Source organism: Macrobrachium nipponense, chromosome 8 (genome assembly GCF_015104395.2).
Source record: "Macrobrachium nipponense isolate FS-2020 chromosome 8, ASM1510439v2, whole genome shotgun sequence".
NCBI classification, from domain to species: domain Eukaryota; kingdom Metazoa; phylum Arthropoda; class Malacostraca; order Decapoda; family Palaemonidae; genus Macrobrachium; species Macrobrachium nipponense.
Genome location: NC_087203.1, coordinates 75,409,905 through 75,429,190, shown reverse-complemented (window position 1 = coordinate 75,429,190; position 19,286 = coordinate 75,409,905). Strand labels below are relative to the sequence as shown.

Below are 19,286 nucleotides of genomic sequence, written 5' to 3'. Positions count from 1 at the left end.
GGAGAGACTCGCTTGCTATTAATGCGAGGTGAAGCACTAGATGTAGTACATAACTATTTTTGAATTAGATTCCGAAATAAGATTTTATTTGTATTTATTAGAAATGGGACAGTCGTTTACGAATGCTACAAAACTGAGATGTAGTCAGTGTCACGCCTTTTGATTGTTTACCTTTACATAACCTTGCCTGCTCATTTCGTAGTTCTTCGTCTTTTGGGAAAAAAAATGGAAAATTAGTACACGTTTTTCGTACCTAATTTCCCGATACCTATATTTGCAGCCATCAACTCAACACACACATGGTATTGTGCACTATGCAGTGCTATATAGACTCGATAAGAATTCTCAAGTCTACCTTAGTTCACCAGTGCATCTTAAAGAAAACGGATATGTTTACTTAATTACTAAACCGGGACAGTCAGGTGAGCCACCGAAAGGGTTTCCCACCCATTGGGTAGACCTTGTCTCCCCTGGCCTTGGAATGAATAGGGTGAGGGTCATACGCTTCCTAGCCTACTTCCATTTACATAACTTAAGAAAATACAACAACAAATTAACACAATCTACAAAATCAACATATTCATAACATCCAGTATTACTCAGTATATATAATATAATAGACAGGAAAAGGGTGCGGAGACGCCTGGAATGTGGGTGGGATGATTAGGGGAATGGGGAGATAGGGATGGACGGGATGGGGGCATAGCACGTTCGAAAGCATAGGCTGACGAAGCTTGGCAACACCTTGTAATTTAAGAGTAAACGCATTAACTAACACCATTTAACAAAGCACTATATTACCCAAAAATAGCGATAGGTGTCTTGTACACTGTGTCAAAGTACCATTTCGATCAAATAATTAGTTTAAAAGGTATTTGAGAAAAACGGTGACTCCCTGTCCCTGAAATACTTAATAGTAAAAGTTCAAATGAAAATTTCTCCTGACAATTTAATTTAACTTTAATTTATATCTAAACTACGAAATGGGTTGTTGCCATCAGTGGTGACAGTTAGTTTCATAAAATATAGAAGTCTTAAGTTGGTGTTTTGTATATTTTGCATTTTAATGTTTACAGTACTTGAGTGGCGTCTTAAAATTAGTTTTCCATTGGATTGACCCAAATTTCAATTGAAAAATTTGCTGAAGTTTGCTGAAAACAGTTTTCTGAATAATGATTTAAAATTTGCAAGATGTATTATGAGAAAGCATCCCTTTTGAAACTGAACATAAACCATTTTGTTTTTCTAACGAAACTGACATGATTAGGCCATATGATAAAATGGGCGAAATTTGAAATCTTAACAGATAACATTATCAGCTTTGAAGAACTCTATTTCTTAAGACAGATAACATTATCTGCTTTGAAGAGCTCTCTGTCATTTCTTAAGAACAATGAGAATTTTGCGGTTTCCGAGTTATTAGAACTAAATATAAGGTTACAGAAGCATTTCATTTCCTCTTTGACCTCGACATAACGGAGCCTTTTTAGATGGCTAAATAAGGTTCGGTAACAAAATCTACCTTCAGATTAAAAAGAAATCCTTTTCATATATCTATAAAGAAAAAAATCCTTTTAACCATACCTTTAATTAGTTGTAATGTAGAGATTAAATAGTTGTAAAGTAGAGATATCCGAACAGTTATCTTCATTCGAACGAGTTCAGTTCGCCTATCTGTATCCGCTGTATCCGAGTGCACAAAACCTAACCTTAATATTTTCACCAAAGGGCATTTTAAAAATATTTAATGTTCGTGAGAGGCTTTCAGCAGAATTCGATTCATTATAGATATTTTTCAGTTTTCTACCGGTCAAATTTGCTGAGAAAAGTACTGTATACATTGCTGGACAACTAGCATTTATCTCAAGGGAACTAATATTAAATCAGGTTTTTTATAAGTGACATTAATTAGCATGCAATTTTACAATTACCAAAGTTAATAGTTTATAGTTTTTAAAATTGATGTATTGATAGCTGTTGATATGAATTTTATATGGTATATATATTAGTATTTATCTCATAAATTGACTAATTTTTGGATTCCTCTTTCAGAATGAAGTTAGTCGCCTGCCTGAAAAGAAATTATATATAACAGAAGCAGTGGTTACGTAAAATTAGGACTTCATTAACTACAGTCAGATCCTTTATTCTGTTACAAGTTGTCTAGAGGATCTGTGACTTCGTGAACTGGAAACAGCAGAGGATAAAAGGATTTTGAGTGCCGTGGTTGTTCCTAATTTTGGAAGTTCTTGTATATGACACTATATACATTGAGGCTTAAAGTACATACCTACAGCTCTATTTAATTTGCAGATAACTATTCTTCAACCTATTATGTAACTCAGTTTGTCCCTGCTTGGCCTACTTGTAGTTAGTTACCTTTGCTGTAAGGAAGGTTGTGGTTTATGTTAGTCTCTCGTTAAATTGTCTTCCAGTACACAATGTCAAGTGTGTTGCTAAGATCGGATAGACCTGAAGTTTTAATGAACTGCTTCTTAAATTACTATTCAGTGCACATTACATTTGCCATCCTTTCTCACTCTTATCGACCTGATATGTTTGCAGCTTCGTGTCTATGTATTTTGTTCATTAACCTATAAATGGAGCAATGAGGAGATATTAGGATTTATGGTGAATAATTGCCAGTATCTGATCAACAGTAACTGACTGACAGATGCTGATTTTGCCAGTAGTAAGGAATCCGATAGACTTGAGAGGTGCAGGAAAGCCAACAGACCCCTTACCTCTGAAGAGAATCTAAGGGGCCCTGCTTTCGAGTACGTATTACCTGCTCCCCCTGCAAAACGCACTGAATTTACCGGTAGTGACGAATCCGAGTGGAATATGAAGGAAGTAGGCTTCCTGTCCACCCTCAACTCTAGTGAGGCTTAAGTGCTAACTTAAAGGGTTCCACTTACCGTATAATACGGGTACGAAGAACGCAAGTAATTAAAATAAATTTTAAAATCCCACAACCGAATAAATTTCTGATTAATTATAATTAAGGTAAACGGAAACCACTTCAGGACATCGATATTTTATTAAGCAGCAGCTTTAAGTCTACATAACTTTTTAAATCTTTTAGTTTAATTAAACATGAAATTTAGGAACCACTTCCGGACCGGACGGGGCAGCAGCAGGCAGGTAGTCTCACCACAGTAAAAAAAAAAATCTAATGCGATGCGTCCAGAATTATTTTTTGTACAGCCCTGGATTACCGACTCAATTATCGAAATGGTGTTCCGACGATCTTACTCCTGCTCTCTCTCTCTCTCTCTCTCTCGACGAGCTTTCTCTTGCTCGTACTCTTCCGACGAGCTTTTCTCTTGCTCGTACTCTCTTCCGACGAGCTTTCTCTTACTCGTACTCTCCTTCCGACGAGTTTACTCTCTTCCGACAAGCTTTCTCCTGCTCGTACTCTTCCGACGAGCTTTCTCTTGCTCGTACTCTTCCGACGAGCTTTCTCTTGCTCGTACTCTTACTAGACGAGCTTTCTCTTGCTCGTACTCTCTTCCGACAAGCTTACTCTCTTCCGACGAGCTTTCTCTTGCTCGTACTCTCTTCCGACGAGCTTTCTCTTGCTCGTACTCTCTTCCGCCGAAGCTTCTCTCTTCGACGAGCTTTCTCTTGCTCGTAGATCTCTTCCGACGAGCTTTCTCTTGCTCGTACTCTTCCGACGAGCTTTCTCTTGCTCGTACTCTCTTCCGACGAGCTTTCTCTTGCTCGTACTCTCTTCCGACGAGCTTTCTCTTGCTCGTACTCTCTTCCGACGAGCTTTCTCTTGCTCGTACTCTCTTCCGACGAGCTTTCTCTTGCTCGTACTCTCTTCAGACGAGCTTTCTCTTGCTCTGCTCGGAGTCATCAGTTCTTATCGTTCTGAACAGCTAGTCCAGTTACTTTCTCTCTCTGGCGCCTGTAAATAGCAAGAGATCTTAATTAATAATCTTTATAAATTCAAATATCATAACTGGTACGAGATACAATCGGTATTGGTACACTTCAGGTAGTTCAGTAACAATGAAATTTTAATTTTATCAAGTGAACAATGGTAAAAAGATTAAAAAGCAAATAACTGATAAGTGAATAAAATTACCATTACAAATTAAGGACAATTACAAAAAAAAGATGAAGTATAACGTATTTTTAAAGATTAAATAGTGATCAATGCAATTCCGACGATCTTTCTCCTTCTCTACTCTGAGTCCTCAGTTCCTCTCGTTCTGAGCAGCTAGTCCAGCTATTTTCTAAAATTGGGGGATATTATCATCTTTAAATTTAAATTTCATAACTGATAAGAGATACAATAGGTATTAGTATGCATCAGGTAATTCATAACTTTGAAGTGACAAAATTCTAAAGTATAAAAGATTAAAAAGCAAATGATTGATAAGTGAACAACAAAATAACCTCACAATTTACAAAGAAAAGGTTAAGATGTAATACTGCGCATTTTAAAGAACATATAAAAATAAACGCCCATTCTCTCTTGACAAGGATTCCCTTGTCAAACCTTCAAAGTAGACCAAGAAGAATAAATCGAGATTATACACACAAGAAAAGATGTTATTTATTATCCTATTATTTGTAACCCGTAATTTTCCTTCAATATGTAATTTCAAATTATTGAACAAATAGCTTATTTATCATCCCATTATTTGAAACACGTAATTTTCCTTCAAAACGTAATTTCAAATTATTTGAAAATAGCAAGTTTATAATGCTACCAAACTCTAATCACATCCAATATCATGCACTGTAAGAGATTTAAGATTTAATTTTCTCCTCTCTCTTTCTTAGGAAATTTAGTACTTATCACTGTCACACTCCAGTTTAACACCATTTATCATGCTTTGAAAAAGTGAAGAGTATTAAACTTTAGCAGAATTTCAAAATGTATAAACAAAAGAAGCCAAACAAATTACAAACAAATAATAACATGCAGCGATTGGTGAAAAAACTGCATCAGAATTGCAGAATTAATACTAAAAATGTTATGCCAAATATAAAATCATTCATTAATAATGGAATCCTTATTTAGCAAATAAGCCAAAACAAAAATGTATGTGGTGAACAAAAATGTATGTGGTGAACACAAAAGGTGACTCATAAGAGAATTAATGGAAGTATAGCCTCCTTAACTAGAGGGAAGAGTAAAATGAACATTGTTTGGCCTAGATTCTATGAGAACTATACAACAGTCATTCTGCCTTTTGAAACATACCTAGAGAAGACAAACTTGACATTCCTTACAACTTCGTGTTTTCCTTTCTCCTTTTGCAGATGAAAAATGTTTATTATATCGTATTGTACTTACACTAAACAGTTTTGTGTTGTTTTGCCTATGAACATCGTCTAACTTAAATCGAATACAATCTCTAATAACTTGTATATATTTGACTAAAACAAAAATCTGCAGGTGAGCCCAGTATTTATTTTTTGCAATAAAACAGAGTGAATTCCCTTTACAATAAAAAAAAAATACATTTCCTGGAGGGAAGGTTGCAAAAAAATGCGGGTCAGCGGTTAAAACTGAAATTAACAGTGACTCCACAACAGGGAAATCAACAATAAATAACCTATACACAGGCAACGACAAGGAAATATACAAGAATTGAGTTTGAAACATTTTGAATGTCATCTGACAAAGTATTAATAAAGCCGAAGGTACCAAAAAGACACATTGTACGGGTAAGGGCACAGTAGAATATCGGGAGATCTTGCATGAAGACAATAACAGGTATATATTGTATCGGCAAAATCTGTGATAAGCACAGGCACCCATAAAAGGATAGCACTTAAGCACTGTATTTAGTCATGGCAGATGTTACAAAGGCATACAAACATGGAGGCTCTTATATGAGCATGATCTGTTTGTTATCAGAAACACACAGGAAGAGGTATTCGAAGAATAAGTTCAAATAATGGAAAACTTGAATGCAGAATAAAGTATTAACATCACTATCAGTCTAACAAAGAATGTTGAATGGAAACTGAAAAATCTAAAATATCCAGATGTGAGTGACTGTGTGGATGTTGTGGGCGAGGTTCAACTGACAGTTTTAAAGCAGAAGCTTGAAAACAGACAAGATTACAAAGACTGACATAAGAGGGGAATGGAACTGTTGGTATGAAAATGAGTAGGTATGGAAATAAGAGAAGGCTCAGAAAATCACGGAATTCAGGCAGGACGTTCACATGACAGATGAGTGTGGAAAGAACTCGATACAAATCGAAATCTTTAAAAATTAATGACAAAAAATATCCTATTGATGGTATACAGCAGGTTCAATCACAGTCCTCTTACGAACTCCAGCACTGCAACACAGATCAACCATTGGAAAGAGTATGGAAAGAGTTAGAACACAAAAGGACGTAAGCATGAGAGAGAGAGAGAGAGAGAGAGAGAGAGAGAGGATAGAGAGAGAGAGAGAGAGAGAGAGAGAGAGAGAGAGAGAGAGAGAGAGAGGCCCCCAAAGTGAGGGAGGGGGCCAAAATGCGAAATTTAACCATTGCTGCTATGACAGGGCAAGCTAAATCCAGTGGCCCCTAAATGGTCAAGGGCTCCATTTACATTTGGACCCGAAAGTTTGGGACCCACTAAAGGGTCCCAATTTCCAATTTTGTGAACAAAAATGTAACAAAAATGTTATGCAAAAGAAATAGGCCTCTCCAGGGTCCCCCTCCAACCGTAGAGCCGGTTATAGACAACGATGAAAGGGTGAAGATAGCGAAGAAGAATTTGGGAAAAACTTCTGTCTATCATGGATCAGCACCGAAGCCATCACCATTTATCATAGCAATAGCAGAAGTTGAAGAATTGAAAAGGGGGCTATTAGGCACTTCTGTATGCTGATAACGTCTGTATTGTGATAACCAGAGGCAGACGGGAACAAAAGAAAAGATGTGGTTTGGAATGTTGGCAAATAGATACTGTAGGCATGGTTCATACATGCTGTCGTATTATGCATCAAATGTAACAGATTGTGTTGTTAGAGAAGGCGGAGATAAAGTGTAATCGGTGTAAAGGAATTTTGATGCAACTCATGTACGTACTAGTACTTCATGCAAGGAGGGAGGAGAAGGATTATATTCAGTTCTATTCTCCTCGTGATTGATTGGACTGTGAAACTGGAACTGAAATGGCAGCCATGAAAGACTATAACATCAATAATCTAGATGCAATGGACAGTGATCAAAAGTGTAAATTTACAATATCTGGGTAAGACCTGTGTTACTGTAAACAGCATAATGGCACCAAGAAAGTTGAGGAGAAACTTATAACACGTAACAATGAACAACCAAGTTATGTGAATGTTGTGTTTGGAAGATCCTACCCCAGAAAAGGAAACAGCAGAGATGTGGACAGTCTCAGGAAAGCAGATAATTATGATCAAGATATGGTTTGGTCACATGATAAAACGGGAAGAGAAGAAATCGAAGAGATAGGTACGAAACGGTAGAGCCTGAAGGTATCCGATAATTGCGTTAACGTGAGGACATGGAAAACATGGGAATTCAGGCTGGAAGAGCACATTATACCCGAAAATGGATGCACATCTTTGCTCCTCTGAAAAAAAAAAATTTTTTTTTCATGAACCGAGTTTATATTATTCATATTTAGCATTCAACAGTTTATCAAGAACAGTGACTTTGAAGTTCTCAATTATTGATTCTCATAGGGATAGCTCAAGTTTTGATTTGATATGAAAAACAATATTCAGCATGATGGATCAACTAATTTTCAAAACATAAAACCCTTTACATCCAAGTCTTGTGGATTGTTGCACAATTAGCCTTTGCTAGGTTACTTTCCATCCCATGCCTAACACTTCCTGTAGGTTTAGAATGCTTTCTCTTTTCAACTTCATATGTACGTAAATATGGCCAAAACAAAATAAATTCTTTTACAATACGCAAAAATACATTTTTATTGTTATTCTCTAAAGCCAAGTATCCTCATCAGGCGTACAACTAACTCTTTTCAATATGATGAATTTTCATGACTGAAGCAGCAACTAAATAGGATTTATTTTACTGGTAATCTGTATCTTTTGAATCCAATTTGTCGAAATACTGCTACCTATTCCTATCAATATGTACTTTACCTGTAAATGTTCAGGATTTACAAATATAACATATCCGGACTAATCAGATAAGGTTCCTTTAAATTCAATCATTCAAGCGCACAGTGCTGGCAGGGCATAAATCAAAACAAAAGTTTTTTCAACACTTGAGCTCATAACTATAGTATTTCCAAAATGACCAGAGCTCTCTGGCGGGGCTGTTTGGGTCCTCCCATGTGTTTTTAATCTCCGAATATCTGCCAAACTTATGACAACAGAGATAAAACCATTTCTCCAATTACAGATAACGAGTATCATCTTTCCCGTTACGCAGAATTCTAAATCAATTACATAGGTTCATGATTGATAGAAGTTTTTTCTATAAACATGGCATCTCATTTTGGTGCTGTTGCCAATATTTCAAACAGTTCCACGTGCGTTTAAATCCACGGATAAGCGGGGCCACTTTCGGTGGTCACTGTACATGTCTGAAGGCAGTTCTCCTTTCTACAAATATCTTTATTTCTTAATATCGTAGGTATAGAATAAATTGGTGTACAAGGAAATACGAAATAAAGCATGACAGAGTATGTTTGACGAGTGAGAAAATAAACAATCGTATACAGACAGATTCTCTCTCTCTCTCTCTCTCTCTCCTATTCTCTCTCTCTCTCGCTCTCTCTCTCTCTCTCTCTCTATCTATGACAAAATAATTGATAGAAAACAATGGCTAAATATTGCTTGAATACGACATGGCAAAGTTTTGGCCTGACTGAAGTGTGGAGTGACTTTGACACCGACTAACAAGTCATTCGTGGTCATTCACAACCATAGATAGACAACTTCACAAGCCGAAAAAAGGCAATCATATACAAAATAAATAGGTATTTTTCTAGAGGAAAAGGCGAATGGAGGGCCTATGTTATCCCATAAAAAGAGTTCTCGCTCGGACAGCTGTAAGATTTATATAAGGCCGAAAAGGAAGGAGATTAAAGTACCTGGGAAGGAAAAGCCCCTATAATCTTATAATTATAGCCTCGGGGTTTGTCTCAAAGACATTCAAAGCTCTGTCACACGAGCCAGTTGTTGTTTTTGTAAAATTGGCACCATGGCAGATCTTTAAACACTACACCAGAGAGCTCTCGTCGCGTTAGCAAGACTAAAGTGCGTTGATTATTTCTTTGCATACTGCATGACAACAATAAGCAATAATGAATATATTCACACAACAGCAGCATTTTTACAGTTTTGTCATTACATCTTACTTTACGGTGATATATTTACAAAACTTTAAAAAATTATATTTTTCTTTGCAAAGTTACCTGGTTATTTTTCATGGAAACAAACCTTACTTTTACTTGTGCCCAAGCGCTCAGTTTAATGCAGACAAACCACATGGCTATTGCATCTACCAAAGGACACAACATATGAAGAAGTCAATCACTAGATGACAGACTGGCACTCCCAGTGATAGTAAAGTAAGCTTATGTAGTACCGAGGAAAATCATTAAACACATAAGAGGTAAAAAGATATTACAATACATATGTGAAAGAAAGGGCAAGGAGTCCATACCTCTTATTTTTTTATTATTGTGGGTATACTACGGAGACAGATAACTGATTCGTGTTAGTAAAATGAGTGAACAAACTTATGGGAGTAAGTATATATATATATATATATATATATATATATATATATATATATATATATATATATATATATATATATTATATATATATATATATATAAAACACTGTCCTGTGTCGGAAACTTCCACAAAATAGAATGTTCTCATGTGAAACGAAGATATAGTGGCGGAAAGGAAGCATTAAACAAATAACCATGAGAAAGAAATAAAGAAACCAGCAAATACAAAAAATAGCCAACAGAAGTCAATACTCACGAGCATCAGCATTCGACACAGTCACGACGATCATTCCACAGTTTAACAGTGGTCTCAGGGTGACTTATTAAGGTAGAAGAAGAAAATGTTAGAAAATGGATTGGTGAAGACCTAGACTAATGGGAGTTAGAAAAGAGCAAGGACCTAATGAGTTTAGCAGAAAGAGCACAGGACCTAATGGGAGTTCTAGCAGTAAGAGCACAGGACACACAAGGGTGGCAAGAACTCATTTTTAACTTTCACCAACCCCTTGAAGGGGTACGTTGATCTTAAAGCGTTTATCATGATATGGCAGGTTATGATAACCGGCCCTCCTCTGGTTTTTTAACAACTGTCTAACTAGTTCTTGTAAGGACTGGCCATCTGCTTTGTTTATTTGTCCCCCACCACCACTGCTGCTGCTGCTGCTGCTTGATAAAGGTCTGGATCTTTCACTAAATCTGTTAAATTCACTTGTTTCAGATCCTTTTCCTCACTGCATTCAGTGTATCTACCAAAGGCTGACTTCAAGGACTCCATGTGGACCTTTACTGTGTTAATGGTCATTTGTGGTGATTTCTTATTGCCTCTACTGGCCACAATGACCAATACTAAAAACTACATTTTTTCTTCAACTAAAATGAGTCTTGAGCTAAGGACATAATGCACGAGTAAACTGGAATAAAAAGATATACCAAAGTACCTTGCAAAAACAGAATGTCCACGGACTAGGGTATGTTTTTTGGCCCCAGACTCTAGAGCTAAACCCATTTCAACTCCAAAAACTGATTTCAGTGAAATTTTATGCTAAACACAACATATTGCATTCTGTTTGGAGAAATTTGGAACAGCGCAAAAGACTAACCACTAATGATGTAGAAGATACGGTGCACTTTCTTCACTGATGATCATAGATAAGACAAAAGAGCTTAGCTGGAATGACACAGATCTACCAAGGACGGAGTTGACTTGTTTTTTATTATCAACAATACTTAGCTACACCCAAAGCCAACATGAATGAATTATTATTTACTTATGACTAAGTAGTTTAACTATGGCAACTGAGGAAATTTATTTACCCCTTACAGACCTGAATCATTATACAATAATAAATTGAAGCCATTCCCGACAATATTATCCTTGGGATGTAATATCCATCCAGGGTTTCTGCTGAAAGGCAGTAACTCCTAAACAAATGCAGTCCTCCCAAGATATAATGAATGCTCCCGGCTCCCCACACCCAAAAAAAAAAAAAAAAAAAAAAAAAAAAAAAAAAAAAAAAAAAAAAAAAAAAACAACAACAAACAACAACCTGCTTGCAAGCATCATAGTACAGGAGGCATGAAAAAGAAAATCCTCAGATTTATCTACTTGAACAGATACCAGTTAGGAAACGCCTACAAATTGTACCAACATGCACATACACACACACGCTGCGAATACGAATTGGGATTATATCAAAATTCAGTCATCCTTGCTTTGATGTTAATGAATGAATATAAAAGAAAAGTACCGACTTGATGAGCAGGAGGCAAGAAAAAATATAATCACAAATGTTAATAGATCTGGATGTTAAGTCACTACAAAGGATCGCAATGGAATATATAATAAGGTCATTCAGCACCGACATGAAAAATGAGAGTAAAAAGGTTTGAAAGGTTAACAGGGGGAAAACCTCGTAATTGCACTATGAAACAATTGTTAGACGAGGGTGGAATGTAAGAAGGAAGAAAGGGAACATGAACGGAGGTACAGTAAAGAAATGAAAGGGGGTGCAGCTAGGGGCCGAAGGGACGCTGCAAAGATCCTTAAGTAATACCACTACAAAGGGAGACAGAGGACTTCTACTTGTTATGGGAGGTCATACACCAGCCTAAGCTAGTTCCATCTTCGGCTCAAGTACCCAGACTTTACACGCCATTGCTGAGGCTTATTTATGCGCAAGTAAAATAAAATGTCTGTAACTCTTATGAATGTACGATTGAACAAAATTATAAATGACAGAGAAGGAGAAGCAGTCAAAAGAGCAATTCAAACGAACCTGTGCTGAAGACCTTGATGCATCTTAAAAACTCTTTCATGAAGATCTCCTAAACCTGAAAGTGGTACTACTAGACTGTAACCTTTACACCACTTAAATTAATTTCTATAAACCACAAATATAAACCTTACATAAATGTCAAAAGCTATTAGTTCCTACTGCAATAGTGGGTGAATTTTCTTAGGATTCTCATATTACAGCTTTTTTACATAAAACATAATAATCATCATCATTAGTACTGTTACTATTATGAAGTTCACCAAGACCTTTCATTACAGTAACTAACCTCCAATATGACTCGCCCAAAGGAGCAACTTAAACAAATTTTGAAGATCATTCATGATCAGACGAGGCGCACACCGTCCTTGAGACAGCACATGTAATCAGCACGCAAGTTAGGACCAGGGGGAGCCAAGCAGCGAAATTGATGACTCATCAGATAGACCTAAGGGCCTCCCAACCCAAGCTCACAGACGCAATAAGGTCGTTTTGAAAACAATGCATATCAGCAGCTGCTTCCATGAACTGACTAAATTTTTTAGAAATAAACTGATTTAATTATTCACTCACAGTTACTCAAATGTAATGCACAAAAGTATTAAGTTCTCGTCATCATAGACCCCTAACACTATTACCATTAAAATAATTCAACAAGGGAACTGTGAAGTGCTCAGTGATGAAAAAGTGTTGCTTCTTGGAAAACCATAGCAATTCTGGAAGAAAGGTCATCCTCCCAAGTGACGGTAGAGAGAGAAAGTTATACAGAGATGTGCCTCAAAGACTTAACTGTTCATCCAAGGCGACACCTTTATAAAGAATGAACGAGCTGAATGAAACGCGCAATTGTGTAAATCATTTCACCTCATCTATTTTTGAACTGACTGGTAGTACTGGTACCATACACAACCTCGGCTGAGAGAGAGAGAGAGAGAGAGAGAGAGAGAGAGAGAGAGAGAGAGAGAGAGAGAGAGAGAGAGAGAGAGAGAGAGAGAGAGATAAATTTTAAGATTAGCTTTGTACACTTCATAAAATGATTTGCATATGGAGGGGCAAGGACTAAACGATTAGAAGCAAGCCGAAATTAATTTCATTGGTTATTATGTATTAATACCTTGGCTGCTTCCTTAATTGCCTTCCCCAATCATTACTGGTCTCAATTCGTTACTTGCTATCCTTGACATCCAAAAATTTCTTTGCCCTCACAGGAGTATCTATGGATTTATTTTATTTTATTTTATTTTTTAAAAAGAGCTGGAGCGGACGTTTTGCCCTCTCCCACTGCGCTATTACTTTGCATGAAGGTCTGACTTTTTTATAGGTCCTGGGTTTCCTGTTCAACTGTCCTCTTAACAAAAAATAATCCCGTTAATGATCAAACTCCACTAGTATTTATTTTTCATAGACGAACCTTTGAGCTTTGTGTGAGTCACAGGATATTATAGATATAATATAGATATATTAGAGATAGGTGATTCAGTGGTTTCACACACACAATAGCAAGTGACACTGAAACCTCAACTCAGATTTCGTTCCTTATCGGACACGTCACGTCCGGAAAAATAAACTTAATATTTCTTACTTAAACAATAATCCAGTTAGTGATGTAGACATGACACAATGGATTTTGCAACGAGCGCGATCGACACTTGCCTGTCTAATGTAATGAACAGTGGACAGTTAGCACGTACTTGCTTGCCTCTTAATAACAGCAGTTTATTTCAAGCGTAACCAATTACTATTACTGGTAAAGTACTGAATTTTGCATATATCAAGGTACGTACCAATTTTTAATAAGCATCAGGCGCCAGGTGCTTGTATTTCCTCCTGGATTCAGTTTCCTGTAATGAAATAATGGACAAACTCTTATCTCAATATTTTCATCAGATTTTTTCTTTTAAATTACGTACCACGAATAAATGTTGCGAAATGTTCTAAAAATATCCTACTCCTTAGTAACTATTCTAATCAGAACTTTTTATTTCCTACTAATGACACTCTAAGATGACTGAGGTTTATTATGTATGTGTATATATATATATATATATATATATATATATATATATATATATATATATATATATATATATATATAATATATATATATATATATATATATATATATATATATATATATATATATATATATATATATATATATATATATATATATATATATTATATTTATACTTCTCTAGTTAATTCACTAATGCCAGACGTGACTTTGTAAACCGATAATGGTTTATTTGTATCACTTGACCCTCAGGTGGTGTGAAAACATGGAAAAACTGGATCAACTTCTCGTTTTATTTCTTCCTCCCGCTCTAAAACATAGTTAGTCCAGGCGACAGATCGAATATATATATATATATATATATATATATATATATATATATATATATATATATATATATATATATATATATATATATATATATATATAGCGAATACCACGGGAAATGATAGACAGGAATCCAAGCGCTTTCGTCTTTATTCAGACATCGTCAAGGAGCTACTTGACGATGTCTGAATAAGACGAAAGCGCTTGGATTCCTGTCTATCATTTCCCGTGGTATTCGCTTATTTATGAAGTCACGTGCATCTACTGTGATTTTTTAAGCATATATATATATGTATATGATATATATATATATATATATATATATATATATATAAATATATATATATATTATAATATATATATATATATAATTGTGACCGTATACATATGTATATAATCATGAATGTGTAAATATATACATATTATAGTGTATACATGTATATAAAATTATATATTAGGATATTTGACACTAAAAGAAATTGAAAATTTCTGTTCATAACGCACGCGATACACGAAGCTCTTTTTATACTTCTGCCTAATACCAAATAAATCATTATCAATTGACAATTGATAGTTAACATTCAGAAGTCACTCTGGTTAGGAGAGCCAATGCGGCTCGTTCTGTCAAATAACTTGCTTCAACCTTAGCCAATAGATCTACAACTAATTCCAAAGTGCCCAACATGGAAAGCCAGGGAACGAGAACTCATTGCCTGTGTAACATTATAAAAAGTAAATTTAATGTAACACTTGCATTATGATGATGAAAGCAAGGTATACTTAAAACAAGAGATACCATACACTGCTATATGAGCAGCATTACCCTAAGTAGAGCCCAAACAGGTCAGATGTTTTGGGGTCTGGGATTCATTTAAGTAACAAAGACCCTAACAGTATAAATCGAATCTATATCTAACGCTAGAGAAAAAGTTTCTCAGAACTGAGTAGAATTTAATGAATAACCTTACATTCACTTCTTAGGTTACCCAGACATGCTTGTGTTAAATCTGCAAAGGATTCCACCAGCTATGACTTCGGAGGAATTTCGCGTCTTCCTACTGAATTGAACACTGATCCTGTGTCTTTAGCATCAGCGGAGTATAACTCACGAGTATGAATGTGCCTCTTGTGTGAACCTTAGGCTACAGGCACAGTCTAACCTACCCTTGGCTACTCTAGATTTTCCACCAGACCATAATTTAAGTGTACCTCATCTCAGTAGGACACTTAAAACACATTAAGTTTTGCAATGAAGAAACTTGAAACTTGGAGGATATGTTAGAGTGCCCCTATAGGCAAAAAAAATCTACAGTCTGGGATACACTTCCTTGTGTTTATGAAAATTTTTAGCAAGTCTACTTTATATACCGATTTAATCTACTTAATCTCTGGATTAATTAACCTCTAATGTTCCTGGAGGAGGCATTCAGTAAAATGAAGAGTAATTATTAATTAAGCAGTAATTTAACAAGAAAGACACTTCGTGGTTCAAGTTCCTACTTTACGTTGTCACGTGACTCGGGTCCCATTACTAACACGCCAGATTTCAGCATTAAAGATAATTTCTCGATAGCTTTATAACATTCTGGTGATAGAAAAAGAAACCCACAAATTCAATTTGTAACTTGTTTACTTCTAAGTATTTACATTTAGTTTTACTCCACACTCGAGTACTTTCAGGCCCTTCTGTGGCCCATTCTCAAGAGATGTTTGGGATGTTAGCCTGGGTCAAGGCTAACAGAAGACTGCTGGGCCTTGACCCAGGCTAACATCCCAAACATCTCTTGAGAATGGGCCACAGAAGGGCCTGAAAGTACTCGAGTGTGGAGTAAAACTAAATGTAAATACTTAGAAGTAAACAAGTTACAAATTGAATTTGTGGGTTTCTTTTTCAATCTTCAGAAGAAAACTGAAAGAAGTTTTTGTTTGATTCTGGTGATAATATTGAGAGATCTAATGGAATATGAGCTCCTCAGATACCACAGATGACATATGTCACTTTTTAAGTTACAGATTCAGTAAGTGCAGCTCTACATAACGAGACTTAACCGAAAACTACTTGTTGTGAACATCTGATGTCAACACAATATAGCAAAAAAGCCTAAAATAAAAAATATTCAGCGGCCTTGGACTGGATACAAATGAAAACAAATATTAAAGCTAAACATCCCTATATGATTTTATTGAAAACTTAGAAATCTTCGATGGAAAGAGAAAAATCAGCACAAGGAAATAATCATATAAATGAAGGAATATAATTAATGTTCTGAAAATATTAAATGTAATTAATATATCATAATCACTTTAATAACTTGAACATGCTGACGGTCAAACTAAATATAAAAAGTGAAAAATGTAAATGGTAACTGACAACTTTTGTCCGCTAAGATGATTTCAATCATAGATATTGAGGGGTGAGCTTGGACACTTCCGTGACTCATGTGCAAGTAAGGCACCACTGCTGTGTTGATTCCCAGATATGGCAGTGGCAGTGACTGCGCAGACCAGCAGCAACAGAGCCACCTCTACCATCCAGCGTTGGGACATCAGCTGTAATACATAGAAACAGATCACAAAAGAACAGGGGGTCACATTTCACAAGTAAATGACATTTCCATTCATGAAAATCTTTATAACTGTTACAACTACCTTAACAAAACGTCTTATAGATCACAGTCATCTTGCAGTCAACTATACACTTGCTTTTTGAGCTAATAAAATAATGAATGTAGTAATAAGCTTTGTATTAAAGCTTATGTAACATTATATTCATATAGCCTAATAAAATAGCATTGAAGGTTACCATCAGTCAAATAATTATCCTTGGTTAAATTTGACAATTTTCCCTACTACTAGTACTACAGTGTACACAGTATCATGAGGCCTAGCCTCAGGCATGCTGCCGTTTTAGGTGTTGATAAAGTTTTATCAGAAAGTTCAGCTGAATTTGGCTTGCCATAACACTTGAAGGTAATATTCTTATATTTTACCATTATCATCTTTACCCAAAGAATACTTCAAATTCATACTACATTATAGCTTTAAACTTTACCGACTAACTAGTCTACCAGGGTTGATCACCAGTTAACCAAGGGTAGCCTACCATAGGCAACCTTAGGTTAGCAAAGGTAGCTTAACTTGACATAACCTCCAGGAATGCCGATTTTTTTATCTGTACCTCTCCAAGGGGGTCCATGAAATACAGCTCAAGTCTTAGCAAGGTATGGAAGTCTTCAGTTATTCCTTGAATTGATTACTGCACAATTCACGACAATATTAAGTATAATTAAACTATACCTACTATTGTGAATTGTACACTAATCACTTCAAGAACTATAAAAATAACTTAAGGATTCCATAACCTATCAAGACTTTAGCTGTATTTCATAATCTGTGGAGAGACAGATGAAAAAATCTCCATTCCTAGAGGTTATGCCAAGTTAAGCAACCTTTGCTAGGTTACCCTTGGTTATTTGATGATCAACCCTGGTAGACTAGATAGTTGATAAAGCTCACTTTTAAAGCTATAATGTATTATGAATTTGAAGTATCCTTTACAGTAAAAATTATAATGATAACATTAAAGAATACTTTTAAGTTTTCTGGTAGGTCAAAACCTGGTTAGACCTTAACATAAAAGGAGGTTTGAGAACTAATTAATAGTAAATAACATTATACCAAAGGCACAATTGGCAGCATGAGTAAGTTTCTGCAACAGGCTTTGAAGTCCAGAATATGTTAAGAGGCAACAATGTGGCTACCAAAGCAGATTTAGCTTAATAAGTAACCATACGGGGCATGTTGACACACATGTACTACATAGTATTGGCAACGACATGATTTATACAGCCCAGTATACTGCAACATTAATTGTAACCTGAACAGTATCAAGTACAGTATATTCTAAAATCCTATAAAAGTGAATATTGGCTGTTAGGTATCATGCTATTAAATTGTTTTAGCATACTTTTGTCAAATTTCACTGGCTGTCAGTCTGACTCATGAATAAAGAACGAAATCAATTAGTTCTTACTCTAGAGAGTAAAATTGTAGTTATGGTGGAAAGAAAGGCACATCATGGAGCCAAATTTGACAACTTAATTTTTTACGTGTAGAAAAACTGCAGCAGACAATAAATATTTTTATTTCTACATATAGTGCACACCGTCCTTAGTAAACGATGCGAAGGTTATTTACCCATCTTTAAAGACTGCTGAGAAAATTGGCTGTCAGTGCAGCATGATCATAATGTTATATCGTCGCCATATCTGCAAAACTTCATGGTTTTACTGTAGAAAAAATATACCAGCAAAATTGGATATTTTTATTTCTGCATACAGTATATATCGTATTTAGCAAATGGTGCATAAATCATTTGACAGTCTTGCAGAGCAGCCCAGAAAACACGTTTTGAAGAGTACAGGGTTTCAGATTCGATTGCTTAAGTTGTGTCAATGTTCACAGATGAATCAACATTACTACGCAATGGCGCCAGGCAATGTACATCACAAACTGATTGGCTATCACAAGATGTCCATATCTCTATCTCTGATTTCAACTCGCTCCAATTTTACGTAATATATATTAGCTACATTAAGGCGACGTAAACAACGCTTACATATACATTATAATTTTCTTGGATTTAATGGTTATTCATTGTTAAGTCTATTGCTAAGATGTTATGTTAAATCGAATTAAAATTACATACATAGCGAAACGAGAGAGAGAGAGAGAGAGAAGAGAGAGAGAGAGAGAGAGAGAGAGATTTATGTAGAAAAAATGGTTATCAAAATGGTTTATCAAATGTGCCCATAAAAACGACATATAACAAAGTTAAATCACACTTAAACCATTTCAGATAAGACATAAAAAAAGTCAGCATCTTCATTCTAAATCCGTTTCTCTATCAAATTTTACTATCACGTTCAATGCAGCATTAGATATCATTAGAACTTCTACAT

The 19,286-nt window shown here is 35.6% G+C and overlaps 1 protein-coding gene and 1 long non-coding RNA gene across 7 annotated transcripts in view; one reads left to right on the top strand and one right to left on the bottom strand.

Annotated features, from left to right (window-relative positions):
* The window catches only part of LOC135223294 (uncharacterized), a 32,615-nt gene extending 29,531 nt beyond the window's left edge, over window positions 1-3,084 (top strand). Inside the window, exon 3 of the long non-coding RNA XR_010316462.1 lies at window positions 2,053-3,084. This is a non-coding gene — a long non-coding RNA (uncharacterized LOC135223294). The remainder of the gene's footprint in view (window positions 1-2,052) is intronic.
* Window positions 3,085-3,345: 261 nt separating this feature from the next.
* Window positions 3,346-19,286, bottom strand: part of LOC135222854 (cyclic nucleotide-gated cation channel beta-1-like) — an 85,134-nt gene continuing 69,193 nt past the window's right edge. For 3 of the 6 annotated variants that reach the window (XM_064261189.1, XM_064261187.1, XM_064261188.1), the window contains exons 2-4: window positions 16,697-16,875; window positions 13,769-13,825; window positions 3,349-3,913 (exon numbers count right to left, since the gene is read on the bottom strand). In XM_064261189.1, the coding sequence (XP_064117259.1) occupies window positions 3,482-3,862 (381 nt within the window). In that variant the 5' untranslated portion in view covers window positions 3,863-3,913; window positions 13,769-13,825; window positions 16,697-16,875 and the 3' untranslated portion in view covers window positions 3,349-3,481. Of the gene's footprint in view, window positions 3,914-12,273; window positions 12,497-13,768; window positions 13,826-16,696; window positions 16,876-19,286 lie in introns of those variants that run through there. The other 3 variants (XM_064261191.1, XM_064261190.1, XM_064261192.1) reach the window with 3 other exon arrangements.